The sequence below is a fragment of the Crotalus tigris genome, unplaced genomic scaffold (genome assembly GCF_016545835.1).
Source record: "Crotalus tigris isolate CLP2741 ecotype Arizona unplaced genomic scaffold, ASM1654583v1 scf7180000018941.1685476, whole genome shotgun sequence".
NCBI classification, from domain to species: domain Eukaryota; kingdom Metazoa; phylum Chordata; class Lepidosauria; order Squamata; family Viperidae; genus Crotalus; species Crotalus tigris.
The window spans coordinates 1,008,411-1,027,150 of NW_024097285.1; the positions used below are offsets into that span (position 1 = coordinate 1,008,411).

At 39.6% G+C, this 18,740-nt stretch overlaps 1 protein-coding gene across 2 annotated transcripts in view; it reads left to right on the plus strand.

Annotated features, from left to right (window-relative positions):
* Positions 1–18,740, plus strand: part of DYNC2LI1 (dynein cytoplasmic 2 light intermediate chain 1) — a 32,533-nt gene that overhangs the window by 7,972 nt on the left and 5,821 nt on the right. For both annotated transcript variants that reach the window (XM_039357741.1, XM_039357740.1), the window contains exons 6-12: positions 83–269; positions 2,065–2,133; positions 4,716–4,793; positions 6,669–6,745; positions 7,195–7,265; positions 7,759–7,856; positions 15,232–15,324. In XM_039357741.1, coding sequence (XP_039213675.1) covers positions 83–269; positions 2,065–2,133; positions 4,716–4,793; positions 6,669–6,745; positions 7,195–7,265; positions 7,759–7,856; positions 15,232–15,324 — 673 coding nt within the window. The remainder of the gene's footprint in view (positions 1–82; positions 270–2,064; positions 2,134–4,715; positions 4,794–6,668; positions 6,746–7,194; positions 7,266–7,758; positions 7,857–15,231; positions 15,325–18,740) is intronic.

The window sequence follows — 18,740 nt, forward strand, 5'->3', positions numbered from 1 at the left end:
AAAGGATGTTTTGATTCATGTTAAAGTTCTCATGGGTGAAATATTAAGGTGATATCTGAAAAAATAACCTTTCTTTTTATAGGACATTTGCTATTATTCTTGTCTTGGATCTTTCAAAACCAAATGAACTCTGGCCAACCATGGAGAGTCTTCTACAAGTCACTAGAAAGCATGTAGACAGAATTATATCAAAACTGGTACAAAACAATTCCAAAATAGCTACTGATATTAAGCGGAAAATGTGGAACAGTGTGCCAAAGGATCATCCTGTAAGAACTAGTATTTTATTCATATATCACAATCTTATACAAAGTTAATTGTTTTGAGAATCATAAACAATTACTTTATATTTTCACACATGAGTGAAAATTTATTAGATATAAAAGAAGTTGTTCAATGGAAAATTATAGCAATTTAATGAAAATTTAGTAGTAGCAGAAAGGAGATAAGGTTTCTTATGAGTTAGACATCTAATGCTATTGTTATGGCATGTTACAACAATCAGGAGCTACGATTTTACAGAAGCACTTTGATATTGGTTTTATAATCTCCTTTTCAAATGAGGGTAATAACTTCTATACATTTTTGCTACCTCAAGGAAGCTATAGTTTTAAGGAAAAAATGTAGTTCCAACAACCCTTCAATACAACTCTATACTTTGCACTTATTCAAGTGTCTATCATGAAGTCAGTGTCTTTTGATAACATGACAACTAATTAAATATGAATTTTTAGGGATGTTAATACCAGCCCTTGACACTCAATTGGTAATTTGCTCCCTTGAAGAAAGTAAAATAGATTGCCAAAGCTGTCACTGAAAAAATACCTGGTGCTTTTGTCTTGTATAAAAATTTTGCATATACTATATGAAGAATGAGGTCATTGCTCAGTGTGGGGTTAAGTATCATCACTATGCTGATGACACTGAGGATACTCAGTTGAACGTCTCTGCCCCAGGCCATTTAAGTAATGTTGTCAAAGTTTTTTTTCAGTGCCTAGAGAATGTGTGGGTCTAGATGGGGAAGAACCAGTTTTGATTATGGCATTTAAAATATAGATGTCAATGTTATAATGCACATCTAAATCAACGGTGCAGCCACATCTGAAATAGTCCTGGTAACTGTATCTCAGAAAGTATGTAGTAGAACTATAGAAGATTCAGAAGAGGGTAATTAAGATGATCAAGGGACTAGGGCAACTTTCCTTTAGGGAAGATTATGACTTTTAGGGCTTTTAGGGCTGAAAGGAGACAAATGAGAGGGAATATTTTTGAGGTATACAAAATATGCATGGTTTGAACAAATTAGACAAGAAGAAGTTACATGCCTATTCCCGAATTACTAGAACCAGACATTACTCAATAAGACTTAATTTTGGAAGATTCGGGACAGACAAAATCAAATATATTTTTACACAAGTACCTGAACTTTGGAATTTTGTTACCATGAGATGTGATACTGGCTATAAGATTGGCTGTACTCAAAAAATAAGGTATGGACCAGTTCATGGAGGTTATGGAGATCAAGAGCTATTAGCTTGATGGAAGTATGACTTGATCTGCTGCGAGATTATTGGGCTTCCTTGAGCAACTGGCTGGCCACTGTGAGGACAGTGCTTGACTAGATGTACCAAAGATCTGATCCATCACAGTACTATATATGTTCTTATGACAAATATATTTCCTATCTTGCTTCATTTATTACATTAATTCCAATTCACCAACACTCTGGATTGAGAAGAGACCCAGCACCCTTCCACTTTTTCTATTATGAAAATCACACATGTAAGTGCAAAAGTAAGATGTCCTGGACAAGAAGAAACCCTTCCCACCAATCTCAGAACCTACTCAATTTCTTCCTGTTTAGCCTCTGCTCCTTGTAAATTCCTTCACATGTTTCACAGCAATGGCATAGTGAGTTCTGGCATCCCCATTTGACCACTATAAATTTTATTTATTCAAAGCTTACGTTAAGAAATGACAGTTGTCTATATACTGTGGAGTTTTACTTTTTCAGAACGTTGTCATGACATTTGTAATTGATAATACAATACTGTTTTTTATTAGGATCGTGAGCTAATTGACCCATTTCCAATTCCACTAGTTATAATTGGAAGTAAATATGATTTATTTCATGTAAGTAATGCTCATTTAAGCTTTTTTGCTATATACAATTTGGTGAGCTTGGATTTTTATTTTTTAAAATAATTTCATTATGTATGTTTCTTTGTACTAAGTGTTATTTTCCCTTTACTTTATTGATGCCAAGGAATGTAATATGTACAGTTACCATTGGGAATGAATGTTAAATATGTAATAAGTTTCTGGCAAACACAACAGTATCTATTTTAAAAAGGTACTGAATCATTAGTACATTCTTCTTTCTGTAGCAAATGTACATACTTTTATCACTCAACAATTGATCTGGAATACTGATCTGTTCCTCTGATCAGAATTGAATGATAGTTTCACTTTCTAAAATCCTGGCACTGATTTTTTTGAAGAATCACCTTGATCAGCTTAAGAAGCCCTGGAAAATGAGATACATTAATAATAAGATAAGACATAAAATGAGATAAATTAGTAACAAAGACCTGTTCTCTAGGAATTCCTTCAAAAAGGAATCTTTTAAGCCTCAATATGCTTTATAATTTGTGTGTTTCTTAAACTTTTAATATTATACAATCTCAAGGTTTTAGTTATATAGCTTACTTATCTTATTTTAATGCATTTAAAAAATAAAAATAAACATTCCTTTTGCATTCTTAAATGTTATACAACTTCTAAGCATTATTTGGTAGGGTTCAGAATATTTTAGAAAGCTTTCACTCTTTGGTACATTCATGCCAAATCACCTGTGTGATTTGCATTTCAAACCCAGGTTCCTTTGTTAGCTTGCTCTAGAAATCATATTCCTTCAAGATGACTCAGCCATATTCCAAAAACAGGCTGAACAGACCCTGATGAGATATGATTTAAAAAGTTTTAAACAGACAGACAGCTGAAGTTGATCAGAATTATAACTTCAGCAAAAATAGTGTAATTTTGATCAAATGTCCATTAGCGAAAAATCCATAACTTACTAACTTAAATTATACCCAAACTATAGTAAAAAAGAATAATTATTTAAATAAGCCCAATTAAAGCACAATCATTTTAAAGCCATGCTATCCCTCTTTTATTCTTATCTGTCCTTTGATTTAATACTGGTAGTCTCTGAGTTATGACTATTCGTTCAGCAACCAAGGTTACAGCAACACAGAACAAATGGTATTTACACATGGTCCCCAAAGTTATGGCCATTGCAGTACCCTGCAGTTACATGATTAAAATCCAGGTGCTTTGGCAGCCCATCAACACAGCCACAGGGGTACTTCAAATCCCCTCTATCTGCCCTCCCCATCTCTACCTTTTTGGCTGCTCTATATAACAGCAATCCTTTGCACCTTAAGCACACCGCAGCAAACTACCCAGCATCGCAGCACAAAGCCCCAGCCACCCCCAGCACCCTGCACTCTGCAGGCTTTGCCACATCTACCTGACCTTTACCATCTTCCACTGCAATGAGGCTTGCCCAGCCTGGCCTTATGTGAGGCAGCTATTGGCCATGCCAGGCCTTCTTCCCAAGGCCACTCACACTGTTCTCCAAATAGTATGCACCCCACATTCTCTTTACCAAGTTTTCAGTTACTTCCACAATTCCTACTTTCCTTCCCTGGCATCTGTATGCATGCACACATCTGCTCCCTCCTTCCCTCATCTTTCTGCTCTCACATGCACCCCATGGCCTCCCTGTGTTCATATCACAGCATTTCCTCCCCCAACTTGTGCATGGGCCTGCCTGGGGCTTTCCACCTTCCTGCAGCACTCCTACACTGCTTGCTTGGGAGTCCTACCCACTTAGCAAGCAATAATACATCTTTTATTATGACAACAACTGGGACTGGCTGGATTGCTGTCGGTAAGTAATGTGGTCATATGACATCGTACTTCACAACTGTTTCACTTCATGATGGCAATCCCTGTCCCAATTGCCATTGTAACTCAACAGTTACCTGTACTGTAATAGAACAGCTCTTTATTTATTAAATCACGTTTTTCTGTTGTTTAAGTTAGATAATTCCAATTTATTTGTAATACACCAAGCAATTGTTTGAGTTTCAAATATTGGTTTGTACTCCATAATTAAACTACAATTTCCTGATTCATGTACATATATTTATTCTTAGCCCAATAAATCAAGACTTATTGGACTAGAACAATTATATCTAGATCACATCTTAGTTAATGCTTGAAAACTGGCACTATTTTTTAGCTATAGTAGTTTGAACAGTTCGCCATTACTGGAAACGTTCACCATATACATTGGCATATTCATTAGGTTAATTTATTTCTAGTAATAATAATAAATTTAAACATTTCCATATATGCTTAGGATCAATAAAAATAAAAAGAAAGATAAAAACATGTTCAATTTATTATACCAAAAGTTAATACAAATAATCCATCTCTATAATTCTGCTTTCAGATATGTGGATAATTTAAAAACACCACCATGGTTACTTGCCATTTTTCAGAGAAATAATAATATGGTTTTGTTGGTACTGAGATGAAAGTAATATTTGACCTAACTTAAATAGTTATGTCTTAGCTTAAAAATATGTAATGTAACACTATTATATACTGTAAAATACCTAGGCTATTATTTATTTTTTTAGGAATTTGATTCTGAGATGAAAAAAATAATATACAAGACACTTCGATTTGTTGCTCATTTTTATGGTGCATCCTTAGCGGTATGTATGATTATATTTCCAAAGTACAATCCAGCTGATACTAAATCCTTTTTAAGTCTATTGGTTTCACTGAAAATATAAACTTACTGTGTAGCAGGAATGAAAAAAGTAAATCTCATCTTACAAAATACATATTTTAAAAACAGTCCTATAAATGTCAGATACAATTACATATAGAATGCTATTTAATATTGAGCTTGCTTGGTTTAAAAAAGATATGCCGTAAGGCAGGGGTGTCAAACTCAATTTCATTGAGGGCTGCATCAGCATTGCGGTTGCCCTCAGGGGCCAGGTGGGTGTGGCCAGGGTGGGTGTGACCTACTGGGTGGGTGTGGATGGAGTAGGTGTGGCTTACTGGGTGGGCATGGCCAGCTCTACATCATTCGCGTCAAGGGTGCCTGTGGGGGCCTGGGCAGGAGTGAGACAGATCTGAGGGTCTCTGGCAGAAGGGGGTGGGACCGGGGCAAGTGCCAAGGCGTGGTCCACTGAAGGAGCCTCACAGTTCCTCTCAGGCCACGCGGGAGGGTGGCTTATGGAGCTAAGACTGAATGTGTTTCAGCATAGATGGCCACCACAAAATTTTACATTGGCTCCCGGCTGGCCAAGGCCAAGGCAGTGGGGGCCATTCCCTCACTGTTTCCAGGATGGCTTCGCGGGCCACATGAAAGCATTTCACGGGCTGCATCCAGCCCCCGGACCTTGTGTTTGACATATCTGTCGTAAGGGAACATAAATGAATGAGCAATTCAGTTATTTGCCAGATGGAAAAAATTGGCACATTTTATTTACAAAATAAAATACAACCAAAGGAAATATGAAAATAAGTTTGTAACACTATGGATAATGAAATGGATAGTATAGGTCTAAATGGGTAGTATGGATAGTATAGGTCTAAATCTAGAGTAGGACTTTTCAACCTTTTCACCAATTGTACCACTTTTAGGACATGGCAATATTCAAGTCATCAAAACTTGATGACCAAAAAAAAAACCCCTGTTCAAAGTTGCAATTGCACTGAAATGACTTATGACCATTTTTCACGCTTACGACCATTGCAGCATGCCCAGGGTCATGTGATTTATATTTGGATGCTTGGCAATTGATTCATATTTATGATGGTCACAGTGTCCCAGGGTTATGTGATCCCCTTTTGCAATCTTTTGACAAGCAAATCAATGGCAGGGCTGCTGGTGGCCAAGTGCTAAGGCAGGACTTCCTTCCCTCCCTCCCTCCCTTTTTCTTTAAAAGGGGATAATATTTAACTCTTTAAAGGAGATAGAAATGAACCAGTCTTTAAATCTTATTTGTGTTAAGAATAAATGAGTTCTTAAAATCATAGAAATATTATATCTGCATCAAAGTACATGTAGTCCTCAACTTACGACCACTATTTAGCCCAGAATTTATGTTGCTGAAAAATTTGTTAAGTAAGTTTTGTCCCATTTTACAACTTTTCTTGCCATATTTATTAAGTGAATTACTGCAGTTGTTAAGTTAATAACACAATCGGTAAGTGAATCTGGCTTCCCCATTGAATTTGCTTGTCAGAAGGTCACAAAAGGTGATCACATGAGCCCAGGACACTGCAACTGTGGTAAGTATGAACCAGTTAACAAGCATCTGAATGTAAATCACATGACCATACAATGGACATAAGTATGAAAAATGGTCATAACTCATTTTTTTCAGTGCCATTGTAACTTCAAATGGTCACTAAATGAACTGTTCTAAATCAAGGACTACTTGTATGGGCCATAGAAATCAGTGTATGTTCGCTCATGATAAAAGAGGGGCAAGTTTTGAATGGGCTGGGAATGACATTTTACTATGTTTGCTGTGAAGAATATAACCCAAATTGTTATGTTCTTTTCTCAGTTTACTAGCAAATCAGAAGCTCTGTGGTTGAAAACACGTGCACTTATTAACCATTTGGCCTTTGGTTTTGACAGAAGGTAAGTTACATGATTTTATACAAATGGCAATCCTGTCCAAAATGTTCAGTAAGTAAACGTAAACAGATTTTTAAGGCAACTCTTCCATTTGATCAAGGATTCTTGCCCTCAAATACTGGTCAACCAATTAAGATTTATGAAATAAGCAAAGTTGCAAGTGTTGGAAATGTTTTAAAATAAGGCCTTTGTATAGAGAATATTTTCCTGCTTTAAATGAGCAAAGCATTTGTAACAAGTGGGCATTTGTTAAACAAGTAGCACTGTGCAATCCCAGGAAAACCACCGTTTCTTTAAAGAGCTGCAGACAGGAGTTATATTTATGCCTTCACACACTTCAAAGTACTTTTTGGAACAGAATATGAAGAATTGCATAGTCCTGCTCATATAGGCTGCAAATTAAACTGTTGGACAATGTTTATAACTAATGTATTCTGTTTGTATTTTTAAAGCAAATCCATGTCAGTGGATCCAAGTAAACCGCTTTTTATTCCAGCAGGAATGGACTCCCTTAGTCAAATAGGTTGGTAATCTTTTTTTAATTTGGTTGACTCTAGTATAGTTATTGCCCATGCAGATTTAAGAATGTAGAGAATACAGAGATGAAACAGACAAAATAAAAGTGGTTCTGAAACATCAAAGAATGCATTTATGTATAATGTCATTGAAGTAGATTGCAAAAGTTTTGAAAGATTCAAACATTTTCTCCAATGCTATTCTAATTATGTAAATTACAATATAATCCTACAGATATCTTAGTCAGTAGTAAGTCTTACCGGTACTGAGTTCAGTAAGAATTACGCTCAGATGTTAGCAATGGTACAGCAGTTTCAATGTTGTGAATTGCCTCAGCCATCTAAATGTTCACTGGATGATTTGAATCAGCTAATTCTCTAAGCCCAGCCTACCTTACAGGCATCTAGAGAAAATAGGAAGAGACAACAGATGGCAGATGGCTTACGTCTCTTTTAAACTGTTGAGTAAATATTATTACAAATATTTTTAATAATTGTTAGGACCCCCTCCTGCTGCTGATAGTGACATTGGAAAGTTGAATGCACAAACACCTTTGGATTTATGGAAAAAAGTTTTTGCAAAGATATTTCCCCCAAAGGTAGGCATATTTCTAATTTCTATATTAGAATAAATTGATTTTTATTATTAAATATTAATGATGCATTAAATTACCTCCAAATAACCCAAATTGTTAATTCCGTTCACCACAGCTTGGGCCAATAAAATATGACTGAATCCTATTAAGAACAAAGGAACTTAAGTCCTATGGAGACCCAGCCTTTCAGATGATGTTCTACTAGCAATCAGTGTTGCCTAGATGATCACAACCTAGGGCCCTCATCATAAATTGCCATATATATAAATGAGCTGCAAAGCAAAAAACAGATACTCCTATAGGAGTATCAACTTCACTCTTGACTGAATGCCTTCTTGCGTTTTGCTTGAAATATTGCAGAGATAAAGCTGCTTTTCTGCCTATTACTTATAGACATGGCAAAAAGCCCATCCTGCTTTGAATTTTGTGCAATCTAATAAACCAATCTATGTGATATCCTAATCAGGACTCTCTAATGCTGTGAAGGAAGTTACCATTTTTTGCTGCTAAAATAATCAAATTAGAGCCTGCTTCCCCTTCCCTCCACCTCTGAATACAGATTTGTCCAACAAGGACACCAACATCTCTGGGTTGTTTCAGGCAACTCTTATTAGTAGAGCTAGAAGGTGGCTCGGGTGCACCACAAGTGAGTTTGGATCCTCCCCCTCCCCATTTTAGCTACTTCAGCCAATCAGGTAGGCAATTGTTCTACTATTCAGAACAGTGATGAATGCTGCCTTTAGGAGAACTGTTGCCATGCAACCATTACTCTGAAACCAAGCTCTAGATTCTTATATTTCTTTTAATTATCAGTCAGTCTCTAGCTTCCTATTTTTAGGAAGTTTAGAAGGTGGTGTTTGGTAAGCTCTCAGATCCATCTCTCTTGTCTGATTTTTTTCAATCAATATTAGTGTAAATTTAGACCTATAACAATATAGAGAATGTTTCTTACCACTTTCTGTGATTAATTTCTTTTGACAAATAAAGTTATTTGTTCATCTTGCTTGTAGTAGATCTATCAAGAGTTTTGAAACTATTACCTGTGAGTTATTGATGAGGAGATTCCAGACCTTAGCTGGAATGTATGGCTTTTGCCTATTTGTAGTCCTCTTTGGAGTACCAGACTCAATAAAGATGGGCACCCTTTCAATAGCTCCTGAGACTCCCAATATATATAAATGTGTTTAATAAATAAATAAATAAAGCTCAAAATTGGGGTGTCCTATTAGACCAGATTATTATCATGCTGTAGTTCCCCTTGCCTAAAGGAGGCAGCTAGGGAAGAAACTTTTCATTAAACTGGAAGATCTGTGAAATCATAGGACAGTCTCAAATGAGGGCTCCTTGGAACTCTCTGAACTTGGTTATTTCTCTTCAGACTCAAACTAAGTAACATCATCAGTGCTAGGGTTTGCTTTCAGTTTATATTCTAGTAGTTTGCCATCTTAGCATTGCTGGGGGTGATCTTAAAGTTCTTTGGTTGGGCCATTTACTGTTAGCTTGTTTGGCAGTTCCTTGATTGGGGTAGTAGTAACTGTGAGAGGGACCTCGGAGTCCTAGTGGACAATTACTTAAATATGAGCCAGCAGTGTGCTGCAGCTGCCAAAAAGGCCAACACAGTGCTGGGCTGCATTAACAGAGGGATAGAATCAAGATCATGTGAAGTATTAATACCACTTTACAATGCTTTGGTAAGGCCACACTTAGAATACTGCATCCAGTTTTGGTCACCACAATGTAAAAAAGATGTTGAGACTCTAGAAAGAGTATAGAGAAGAGCAACAAAGATGATTAGGGGACTGGAGGCCAAAGCATATAAGGAAGGGCTGCTGGAATTGTGTATGTCTAATAATTTAATGAAGAGAAGGATGAGGGGGGACATGGTAGCAGTGTTCCAATATCTCAGGGGCTGCCACAAAGAAGAGGGAGTCAAGCTATTTTCCAAGGCGCCTGAGGGCAGGACAAGAAGCAACGGATGGAAACTAATCAAGGAGAGAAGCAACCTAGAACTAAGGAGAAACTTCATGACAGTTAGAACAATTAACCAGTGGAACAACCTGCCTCCAGAAGTGGTGAATGCTCCAACACTGGAAGTTTTTAAGAAGAGACTGGACAGCCATTTGTCTGAAATGGTATAGGGTTTCCTGCCTGAGCAGGGGGTTGGACTAGATGACCTCCAAGATCCCTTCCAACTTTATTATTATTATTATGGATCATCGCACAGTCAGCCAGATGTTCAGACTGGATTTGGCATTTTGTCTACCTATCGAGTCCTTACCCAGGACCTGGGATAGGCAGATGTGGATGTTTGATGGTATTACAGATATCGTCGCAGGATGGAAGCAGTTCCTAGTAAGGCCGCCTTTTGCAATTGACTAATAGCGAATTTGTCAATGCCAATGGTGTTCAAGTGGTGCTCCAGTTGTTTTGGGATTGCACCCAAGGAGCCTATTACTATTGGTACTACCCTTGCTTGCTTTTGCCACAGTCTTTCTATTTCTATTTGTAGGTCTTTGTATTTTGTTATCTTCTCCAGTTCTTTCTCTTCTATTCTGCTATCTCCAGGCACTGCCACGTCCACTATCCAGACTTTTTTGTCTTTCTTATCGACAATTGTTAAGTCTGGGGTGTTATGTTGCAGGTGCTTGTCTGTTTGAATTCTGAAGTCCCAGAGCAGTTTAATTTTATCATTTTCTATGACTTTCTCTATTTTATGATCCCACCAGTTTTTGCTTACAGGCAAATGATATTTTTTGCAGATCTTCCAATGCACCATTGTTGCTACTTTGTCATGCCGCTGCTTGTAATCAGTCTGTGCAATCTTCTTGCAACAGCTTACCAAGTGGTCCACTGTTTCTTCAGCTTCTTTGCATAGGCGGCACTTACTGTCTGTTGCTGTCTTCTCAATTTTGACTTTATATGCATTTGTCCTTAAGGCTTGGTCTTGTGCAGCCAGAATTAGTCCCTCGGTCTCTTTCTTCAATTTTCCTGCTCTTAGCCATTGCCAGGTCTTGTTATTATCTGCTTTCCCAGCTATTTTTTTATGTATTGGCCATGTAGTGCTTTGTCTTCCCATGCCTCTATTCTGTTCTTCATTTGGTCTTTCTTGTAGGCCAGTTTGGTCTCTCCAGTAGTCAGTAAGCCTTCCTGATATACTAATTTCAGTGCATCTTCATCATTGTTCTTCAGATATTCTTCCAAAGCCATTTTTTCTTCTTCAACCATCTGATGTACTTGTAGCATTCCACGCCCACCTATTTGCCTTGGTAGATAAAGTCTGTCAATGTCACTGCGTGGATGAAGGGCATGATTCATTGTCATTATTTTTCTGGTCTGCCTATCCATTGCTTTTAGTTCTGCTTGAGTCCAGTCCACTATTCCAGCTGTGTACCTAATGACTGGGATTGCCCAGGTGTTGATTGCCTTTATGGTATTTCCTCCATTGAGTTTGGACTTTAAGATCTTCTTCACTCTCTTGATGTATTCACCTCTAATCTTTTTCTTGACTTCAGTGTGCTTGATGTTGTCAGCTTGAAGGATACCCAAGTATTTGTAGTACTCTTCCTCATCCAGACTCTTAATGTTATTTTCGTGGGGCATCTTGATTCCTTCAGTTTTCACTATTTTTCCTTGTTTGATAGTAAGTGTGGCACATTTGTCCAAGCCAAACTCCATTACAATATCTTGGCTATATATACGGACAGTGTTGAGCAGCGATTCTATTTCAGATGATGTTTTTCCATACAGCTTCAGATCATCCATGTAAAGGAGGTGGGATAGTCTGGCAGATGTTTTTGATGTTTGATAGCCATGTCCTGAGTTATTCAGTATTGTTGACAGAGGAAACAGTGCAATAACAAATAGTAATGGTGATAATGAATCTCCTTGAAATATTCCTCTCTTGATATTAATCTCTCCCAGTCTCTCACCATTGATCTGCAACTGTGTCTTCCATTGTGCCATCGATCTTTGCACAAATTTTCTGATGTTTCTACTGACTCCTGTTATTTCTAGGCACTTGATTATCCAGTCATGTGGCAGAGAGTCAAATGCCTTTTTGTAGTCAATCCATGCCACATTCAGGTTGGTCTTCCTTTTCTTGCAGTTTTCCAAGATCATTTTGTCTATTAGGAGTTGATCTTTTGTTCCTCTGCTATTGGGGCGGTTTCCTTTCTGCTCAGGTGGAAAGAGATTGTTTTCAACTAGATGCTGTTGTACTGCATCAGCTACCACACCAGTTAGTAATTTGAAAGTTGTTGGTAAGCAGGTAATTGGCCTGTAGTTACCTGGTGTTGCACCTTTTGCTGGATTTTTCATTATTAGGTAGGTTTTCCCAGTTGTTAGCCACTTTTCAATTTCTCCTCCTTGTAGTATATTGTTGAACTGTTTGGCAATGAGTGGGTGTATAACAGTTAGATGTTTCAACCAAAACCCATGCAGTTCATCTTCACCTGGTGCTGACCAATTTTTGATTTTCTTTGCTCTTTTTTCTACCATTTTTGTTGTTATTACTAGTTCTTTCATTTCAACTTCTGTTTTATTTGATCCACCTCTTTTAACCAAGCCGCATCCTTGTTGTATTTCTTTGGGTTATCCCATATCTGCTTCCAGAACTGCACTGTTTCTTCCTTGTCAGGTACTGACTGATTCCTTGCAGTTTCTCCATTGATGGAATGGTAGAAACGTTTCTGATTGGATTGAAATTGGAGGTTCTGCCTATAGTTCGCAATTCGAGCTTCATATTTACTGATTTTCCTGGCTATAGCTGTTATTTGTTGCTTTATTATTTCCAGAGCTTCCTTATCTTCCTTGTTTCTAAGTGGTATTTCTTGATTAGGTATTCTTTGGTCTTCTTGTTCTTCAGCTTCTTTTCTTTCATCTGTTCTAGCTTGCTTGCATGTGATCTTAACTTGCTGATCTTATTTTCTAGTCTAACCTTCCATTTTTGTGGTGCACTGTTTGTTTGTTTTTCTTCTTTGTTGATTTTGCATCCCAGGTATTCATTTATAACTGCAGCTGTGCTGTACATTAGTTGGTTTGTTTCTTGCAGTGAATTGGTGCTTATACTTGATATTGCAGTATTTGCATCTTTTAATGCTTGTGCTAGCTGTTTCTTTGGAACAAGCTTCAATGCAGGTAGCCTTATTCTGTTGTTTTTGTGCTGTTCTAGATGCTCAGTTATTCTTTGTTTCAATTCTTTTATTTCTTTAGTTAGAGGGTTTTGTTCTTCCTGAGGAAGAGGTGCCTGGTTTCCAAATGAGAACAGTTGTATATCTCTGCTGGATTCCTTCATTGCCATCTCCCCCTGGTTTTCCTCTACATTCTGAATTTTTTATTATTATTATTATTATTATTATTATTATTATTACTTCTTGATTGTTGGCCTGATGTTAATCTTGGGTTTAATCTATGCTGATCTGGGTCTTGATTGCTGGGAGGGGAGGTGTTTTGGTCTTTTTATTCCCTTTTTTGGCTGGTTGATTGTCTGTTTTGCACAGTATGTAGATATTGTATATGTCTATGTTTCTATTGATGGCCAATTTGTCAGAGTGCCATGCTTTCAGGAATTTTCTAGTGTTTTGGGACTTGGCTTAGTTTAGGATAGTCACAGTTTCCCAGTTAAAATTAGGGTTAAGTCTGTACATATGTTGTAAAATTTAAGAATTTTCATCATGTCTACAACAAAACCACCAAGCTCACAGAGCATTAAGGGCCCCTCATTTCAACCCTGAGCTGCAAATCTACTTTATTGTACAGTCTCAAATATTTTGTTTCTGGAAAAGATTATTGAGATGGTGAGCCATCATTGTTGCAGATGTTACACTTGGGCTTTCAGCTAAAATGGAGTAGCAGGCTTACTCTCCTTCATGGTAATGGCCAACGGCCAAATTTAGTTCAGCTTGCCTGTCCATTCAACCTAGATCCTCAGAACCCCATCAAGCAACTGGATTTTAAAAATATTCCATTGATTCCAGTGGGATGTATATTTTTTTCAGGTCTAATTTCTGCATACTAGGAGAAGTAGATTGACTGAGATTGTGGAAGACTGTCAGTATGCCTTGTCTGTTGTATAAAAAATGTATGTGCATATATTATATACATTTATAAACATAGACTCTTTATTTTCCAATAGAATTCACTATCATTCTAATCATAGTTGTGTATATTCCACCACCACCACCACCACCACCACCACCACCACCCCCGTGCCAACAAGAATGAAGCCCTGAGTGCTCTTTATTGCATTCTCAATAACTTGCAAACTACCCTTTGGAGGGGGTTTTCATTGTGGTAGGAGATTTCAATCAGATTGACTTGAAAGCATACCTCCCTAATTTTCATCAATATGTGGATTTTGCTACTAGAGGTGTGAATACTCTGAATTTAGCTTATTCTAACATCAAGAAAGCATTTCAGGCTGCCCCTCGCCCTCATTTTGGTTCTTCAGATCATCTCTGTTGCTTATGCCAGTATATAAGCCTTTGTTAATTAGAGAGAGAGACCAACTATGAAACAGGTGAGAGTGTGGCCGGCAGGAGCTATGGAAGCTCTACAAGATTGTTTTAGGCCCACAAATTGGAACATATTTAAAGAGGCTACAATGAATGGACAATATACTGATGTGAACAAGAATACTTCTACTGTGTCTGCTTATATTCAAAAGTATATGGAGGATGTCAGCGTTCTTAAGACTATTGTTACGTGGGCAAATGAGAAACCTTGGATATCTCAGCAGGTCCATGCGATGTTGAAGGTGAAAAACTCCCAGTGTGGGATTCAAATACCTGAACAACCAGTTATCTGTGTGGCTGCTGCTTCCAGAAGTCCATTCTGGGCCTGGGCCTCCGAGGCTCAGAATGGACTTCTGGAAGTGGCGTCCACACATTTCTGGCAGTCCGTTCTGGGCCTTGCGAAAAAGAGCTTAAGGCATCATCCGGTTCAGCAAAGTCAACAAAAAATTAGCTACCGGTTCTACCGAACTGATGCAAACTGGCTGAATCCCACCACTGCAAACACTGCTTTTAAATCAGGTGATGTGGCAGCACTTACCAAAGCAAGAGCTGATTTGTGACGTCCTATAAAACAGGGACTATAGTCAGAAAGTACAGAATTTTTTTCAAGATCCTATGTACCCTAGATGTATGTGGCAAGGTATTCGGGTTATTACTGACTATAAGGTAGCTTCCCTGACATGTAAGAATGACATGGATTTTCCTAATAAGATAAATATGTTTTTGGGACAGTTTGAGGCCTCAAATAACATTCCAGCAAGGAAGGCTGTTCCTTTCCTGATGAACAGGTGCTCAAGTTTCAAGGCATACTTGAGTTAAGCAAGTAAATAGCATTACTTTTTGTATTTTGTATTTTATATTTTTAGAAAGTAGGCATTTTCAAAGAAGCTAGGGACCCAGCTCAGGATCCACAATATGCCGAATATGAAGTTGATGCCATGCGAAGTCAAAAAAATGAGGTATGTTGTTATACTATTATTGTGGCCATATTTTTTATAATAAAATCTGGATAATTTATGTGGTGTTTCTCAGCTGCTATAAATATACCCAAAATCAGTGAAGTTGAACTTTCCTGCTCAGAAATCCTCTTTTAATCACAAAGGAGATATTTTTTTCCAAATCCCTGTAAATAATAATTTCTTAACATAGCATACAACAATTTGAGTTACTATAGAAAGAAAGCAGATAAGGATTTCTGGGGTGAGGAATAGTCAGCTAGCACATCTCCAAAGGAGCAGCGAAAACTTCAATGTCACAACTGAAGGACTGGCAAGGAGACAGATCCTGCAAAATCTCTCTAAAATATATTTATCCTTGGGTAGCTTAATACAGGGATCTTCAAACTTGGCCCTTTTATGACTTATGGACTTCAACTCCCAGAATTCCTCAGCCAGGTACACTGGCTGGGGAATTCTGGGAGTTGAAGTCCACAAGTCATAAAAGGGCCAAGTTTGAAGACCCCTGGCATAATATTAGTAGTTTCTAGAAAAATGTTTATTTATATATATATTAACCCAAATACATCTTTGCAATCTATGTGGAAAATCTGTCCCTTCCATTAAGGCAGTGGTTCTCAACCTGTGGGTCGGGACCCCATTTGGGGTCGAACGACCATTTCACGGGGGTCACCAAACAATACAGTCCGCCATTTTTTCCCCCTTTTCCTTAGCTGTGCTACTCCCTTTTATTCTATTGGCTTTTGAAAGCCAATAGAATAGACTCTCTTGAATAGAGTCGAATTCTATTGGCTTTCAAAAGCCAATAGGAATTGTCCAGGCTGTCTCTGCCCTGCTGAGCCCGTCAAAAGTCCCATTCTGCAAACGGTGCTGCACCAGTTGAGTAGTCCTCGACTTACGACCGGTTGGGGGGTCGCGGCATTAAAAAGGTTGAGAACCACTGCATTAAGGTGATAGAACCATAAATAAGAATAATCCATTCTGAAATCCACATTGGGTAACTGGCATGATAGTACAGTCTGATATTTAGAATTGCTAGGCCATACCTTTCTTCCGAATCTTGCAAATTCTTGAATTTCTTTCTTGGTATTTTAATAGACTACCCTTATTTGTTTATGCCGTTCATTCAGTATCTTATTCTCAATAGGGATTAAAATAATTTGAAATAGAAATTTTAGTCTTGGTAGAGTATTCACTTTAACTGCTATAGCTCTTCCTAATCAGGACAAATTTTATTTTTTCTATCTTCAAATATCAAATATTATATGTTTCCAAACTGGGAAATAATAATTCTTGAATTGTTATTTAGCCTTTTTTTAGCAGTAAAGTTAATGCCAGTTAGCCAATTCATAAATTGCTTTTCATCTTCTATTAAACTCCATATCAAGATCTAAGTTTTCTCTTTATTAATTTGAGACGTTTTCATCAATGTATATAGTAATGATGGCAAACCTTTTAGAGACCCTGTGCCCAAACTGTAATCCAAAACCCACTTATTTATTGCCGGGTACTGGGTGGGCATGGCCCATTGGGTGGACGTGGCTACAGCGGTCATAGCAGACTGGGTGGGCGAGGCCATGGTGGGTGTGGCCACCTTGATGTTGCTTGTGGGGAGGGACACTGGTCGGGGCTGAGCAGGGTTGGGGGAGATCCAGGGGGTTGATGGCAGGTGGGGTGATGGGCAGGAGGCTTATCCTGTGGGGTAAGACAAGGCGGGCAGGGCGGGGGTGCCATAAACTTTCCCACCTCCCACGTGGGCAATGCCTCTTCTGAGATAAGCCCACGTGCACCTTCACACGTCTGGCAACGTGGAAGTACGAGCATTCAGAGAGAAACTCCTCAAGAAGAAGAGCGCGCACATATTCCCCCACCCAGCTGGGGCTTTTCCAGCCCCGTCCTCTGCTTTCAAGGCTCCAAACAGCCTGCTTCCATTGAGACTGTGGCTTCCTGGAAGATGGGGACCAGAGTCAGCTGCAGCAGACAGGGGATAATAAAAGCTTAAAATAAAAATAGAAATCTAAAAAGAGCCAACACTTTCTGACCAAGGGGGCACAGAAAGGGTGGCATTTGTGGAAGGGGGCTACACAGCAACACCGGTTTGACAATGGTGGAGGAGACGAGGTTTAGGCCGTGCACTTAAAGGGGGTGACCCCCACTACGCTTGGTTGGTTCTCCCAAAGAAGTTCCTGCACCGCTTTGAGCCCCGTGTTCTCATGGCCCGCAGCGGTTTGTTGCCAAGGCCGTGTTGGAGCCGGTGCCCCCAAATGGAGAAAGTGAGTGTCCCACCAGGCCCAACACACCTGCTAGCAGCAGGAGCCTCCCGGTTCCTCTGCTCACCGTGATGGGAAATAGTCCCAGAAATGTCGCCAGACAGCCCAGATGGAGCGGCACCACCTGCGAGACAGTGTCTCCCAGTCCTGGTAAAGCCAGGCCACGTATCCAAGCGCCAGAGGCCAGCTGTCTGTGAGCAGCAGCACCAGGTAAAGCCCAGGCAGCACTGGGCTACGAGAGAGGCAGCGGGTGACCCTCTCCTCTGCCTCGCCAGCCCCCGAGCAGCAGCAGCTGTGGCATTCTGAATGTGCTTAGGAGTCTGCCACTCCAGCTGCTCCTGTCTGTGGACAGCCCCAGCTGAGAGGAAGTGGTGGCGCCCTGCAGGGCTGGAGCAGTCAGGGTTTGGGAAAGTAGGCCCACGCGAAGCAAGGTAAGTCACCGCCTGCAAGAGCCAATCCAGGCACTGTAACTGCCTGCCCATACCTGCCTTGGGCTCCCTTCATGGCCATCGGCCCACCACGCCATATTAGCCATGACTGCTGGCCAACGCTGCCTCTCCTGCGACCTCCCCCGCGGCTGGGACAGAGCCAAGTTTGCTGCCGCTGCCTGCACCATCCCATCCTCACCCAGCGCCAGGAAGGAGAAGACCCACTGGAGGACGGCGGCCGTTTGGAAGCATCGCCAGAGCGGCAGGCATAGCGGGACAAACTGCAATCACATGGCCAGTGTGACAGTGTCGGGCTCCTACAGGTTTCCTACCAAGCGCAGCTGCAGCTTATCACAGAGGGACAAGCTCTTCCTCCTCCTGCCCTGCCCGCCCGTAAGCGAGGCGCGGCTGCACTGCTGCAGGGGGGAAGGGGCACTTCCTCGATGGCAGCTCCAGGCTGGCTGGCCTTAGACCAGTGATTGCAAACTTTTAGAGACCACATGTGCTGGGGCAATGGCGCATGCCCACAGAGAGAGCTCCACATGCTACCTCTGGCACGCGTGCCATAGGTTCACCACCACTGGTATATAATATAGCTTTCATCAACGTTGTTAAAGAGGCTCTACAATGAACAATTGTTTTAAAGGTGTGCTTATTTGTATGAAATAACAATGCATGAATATCTATTTATATAAATAAATGTCAGATTTGAATTCAGTGT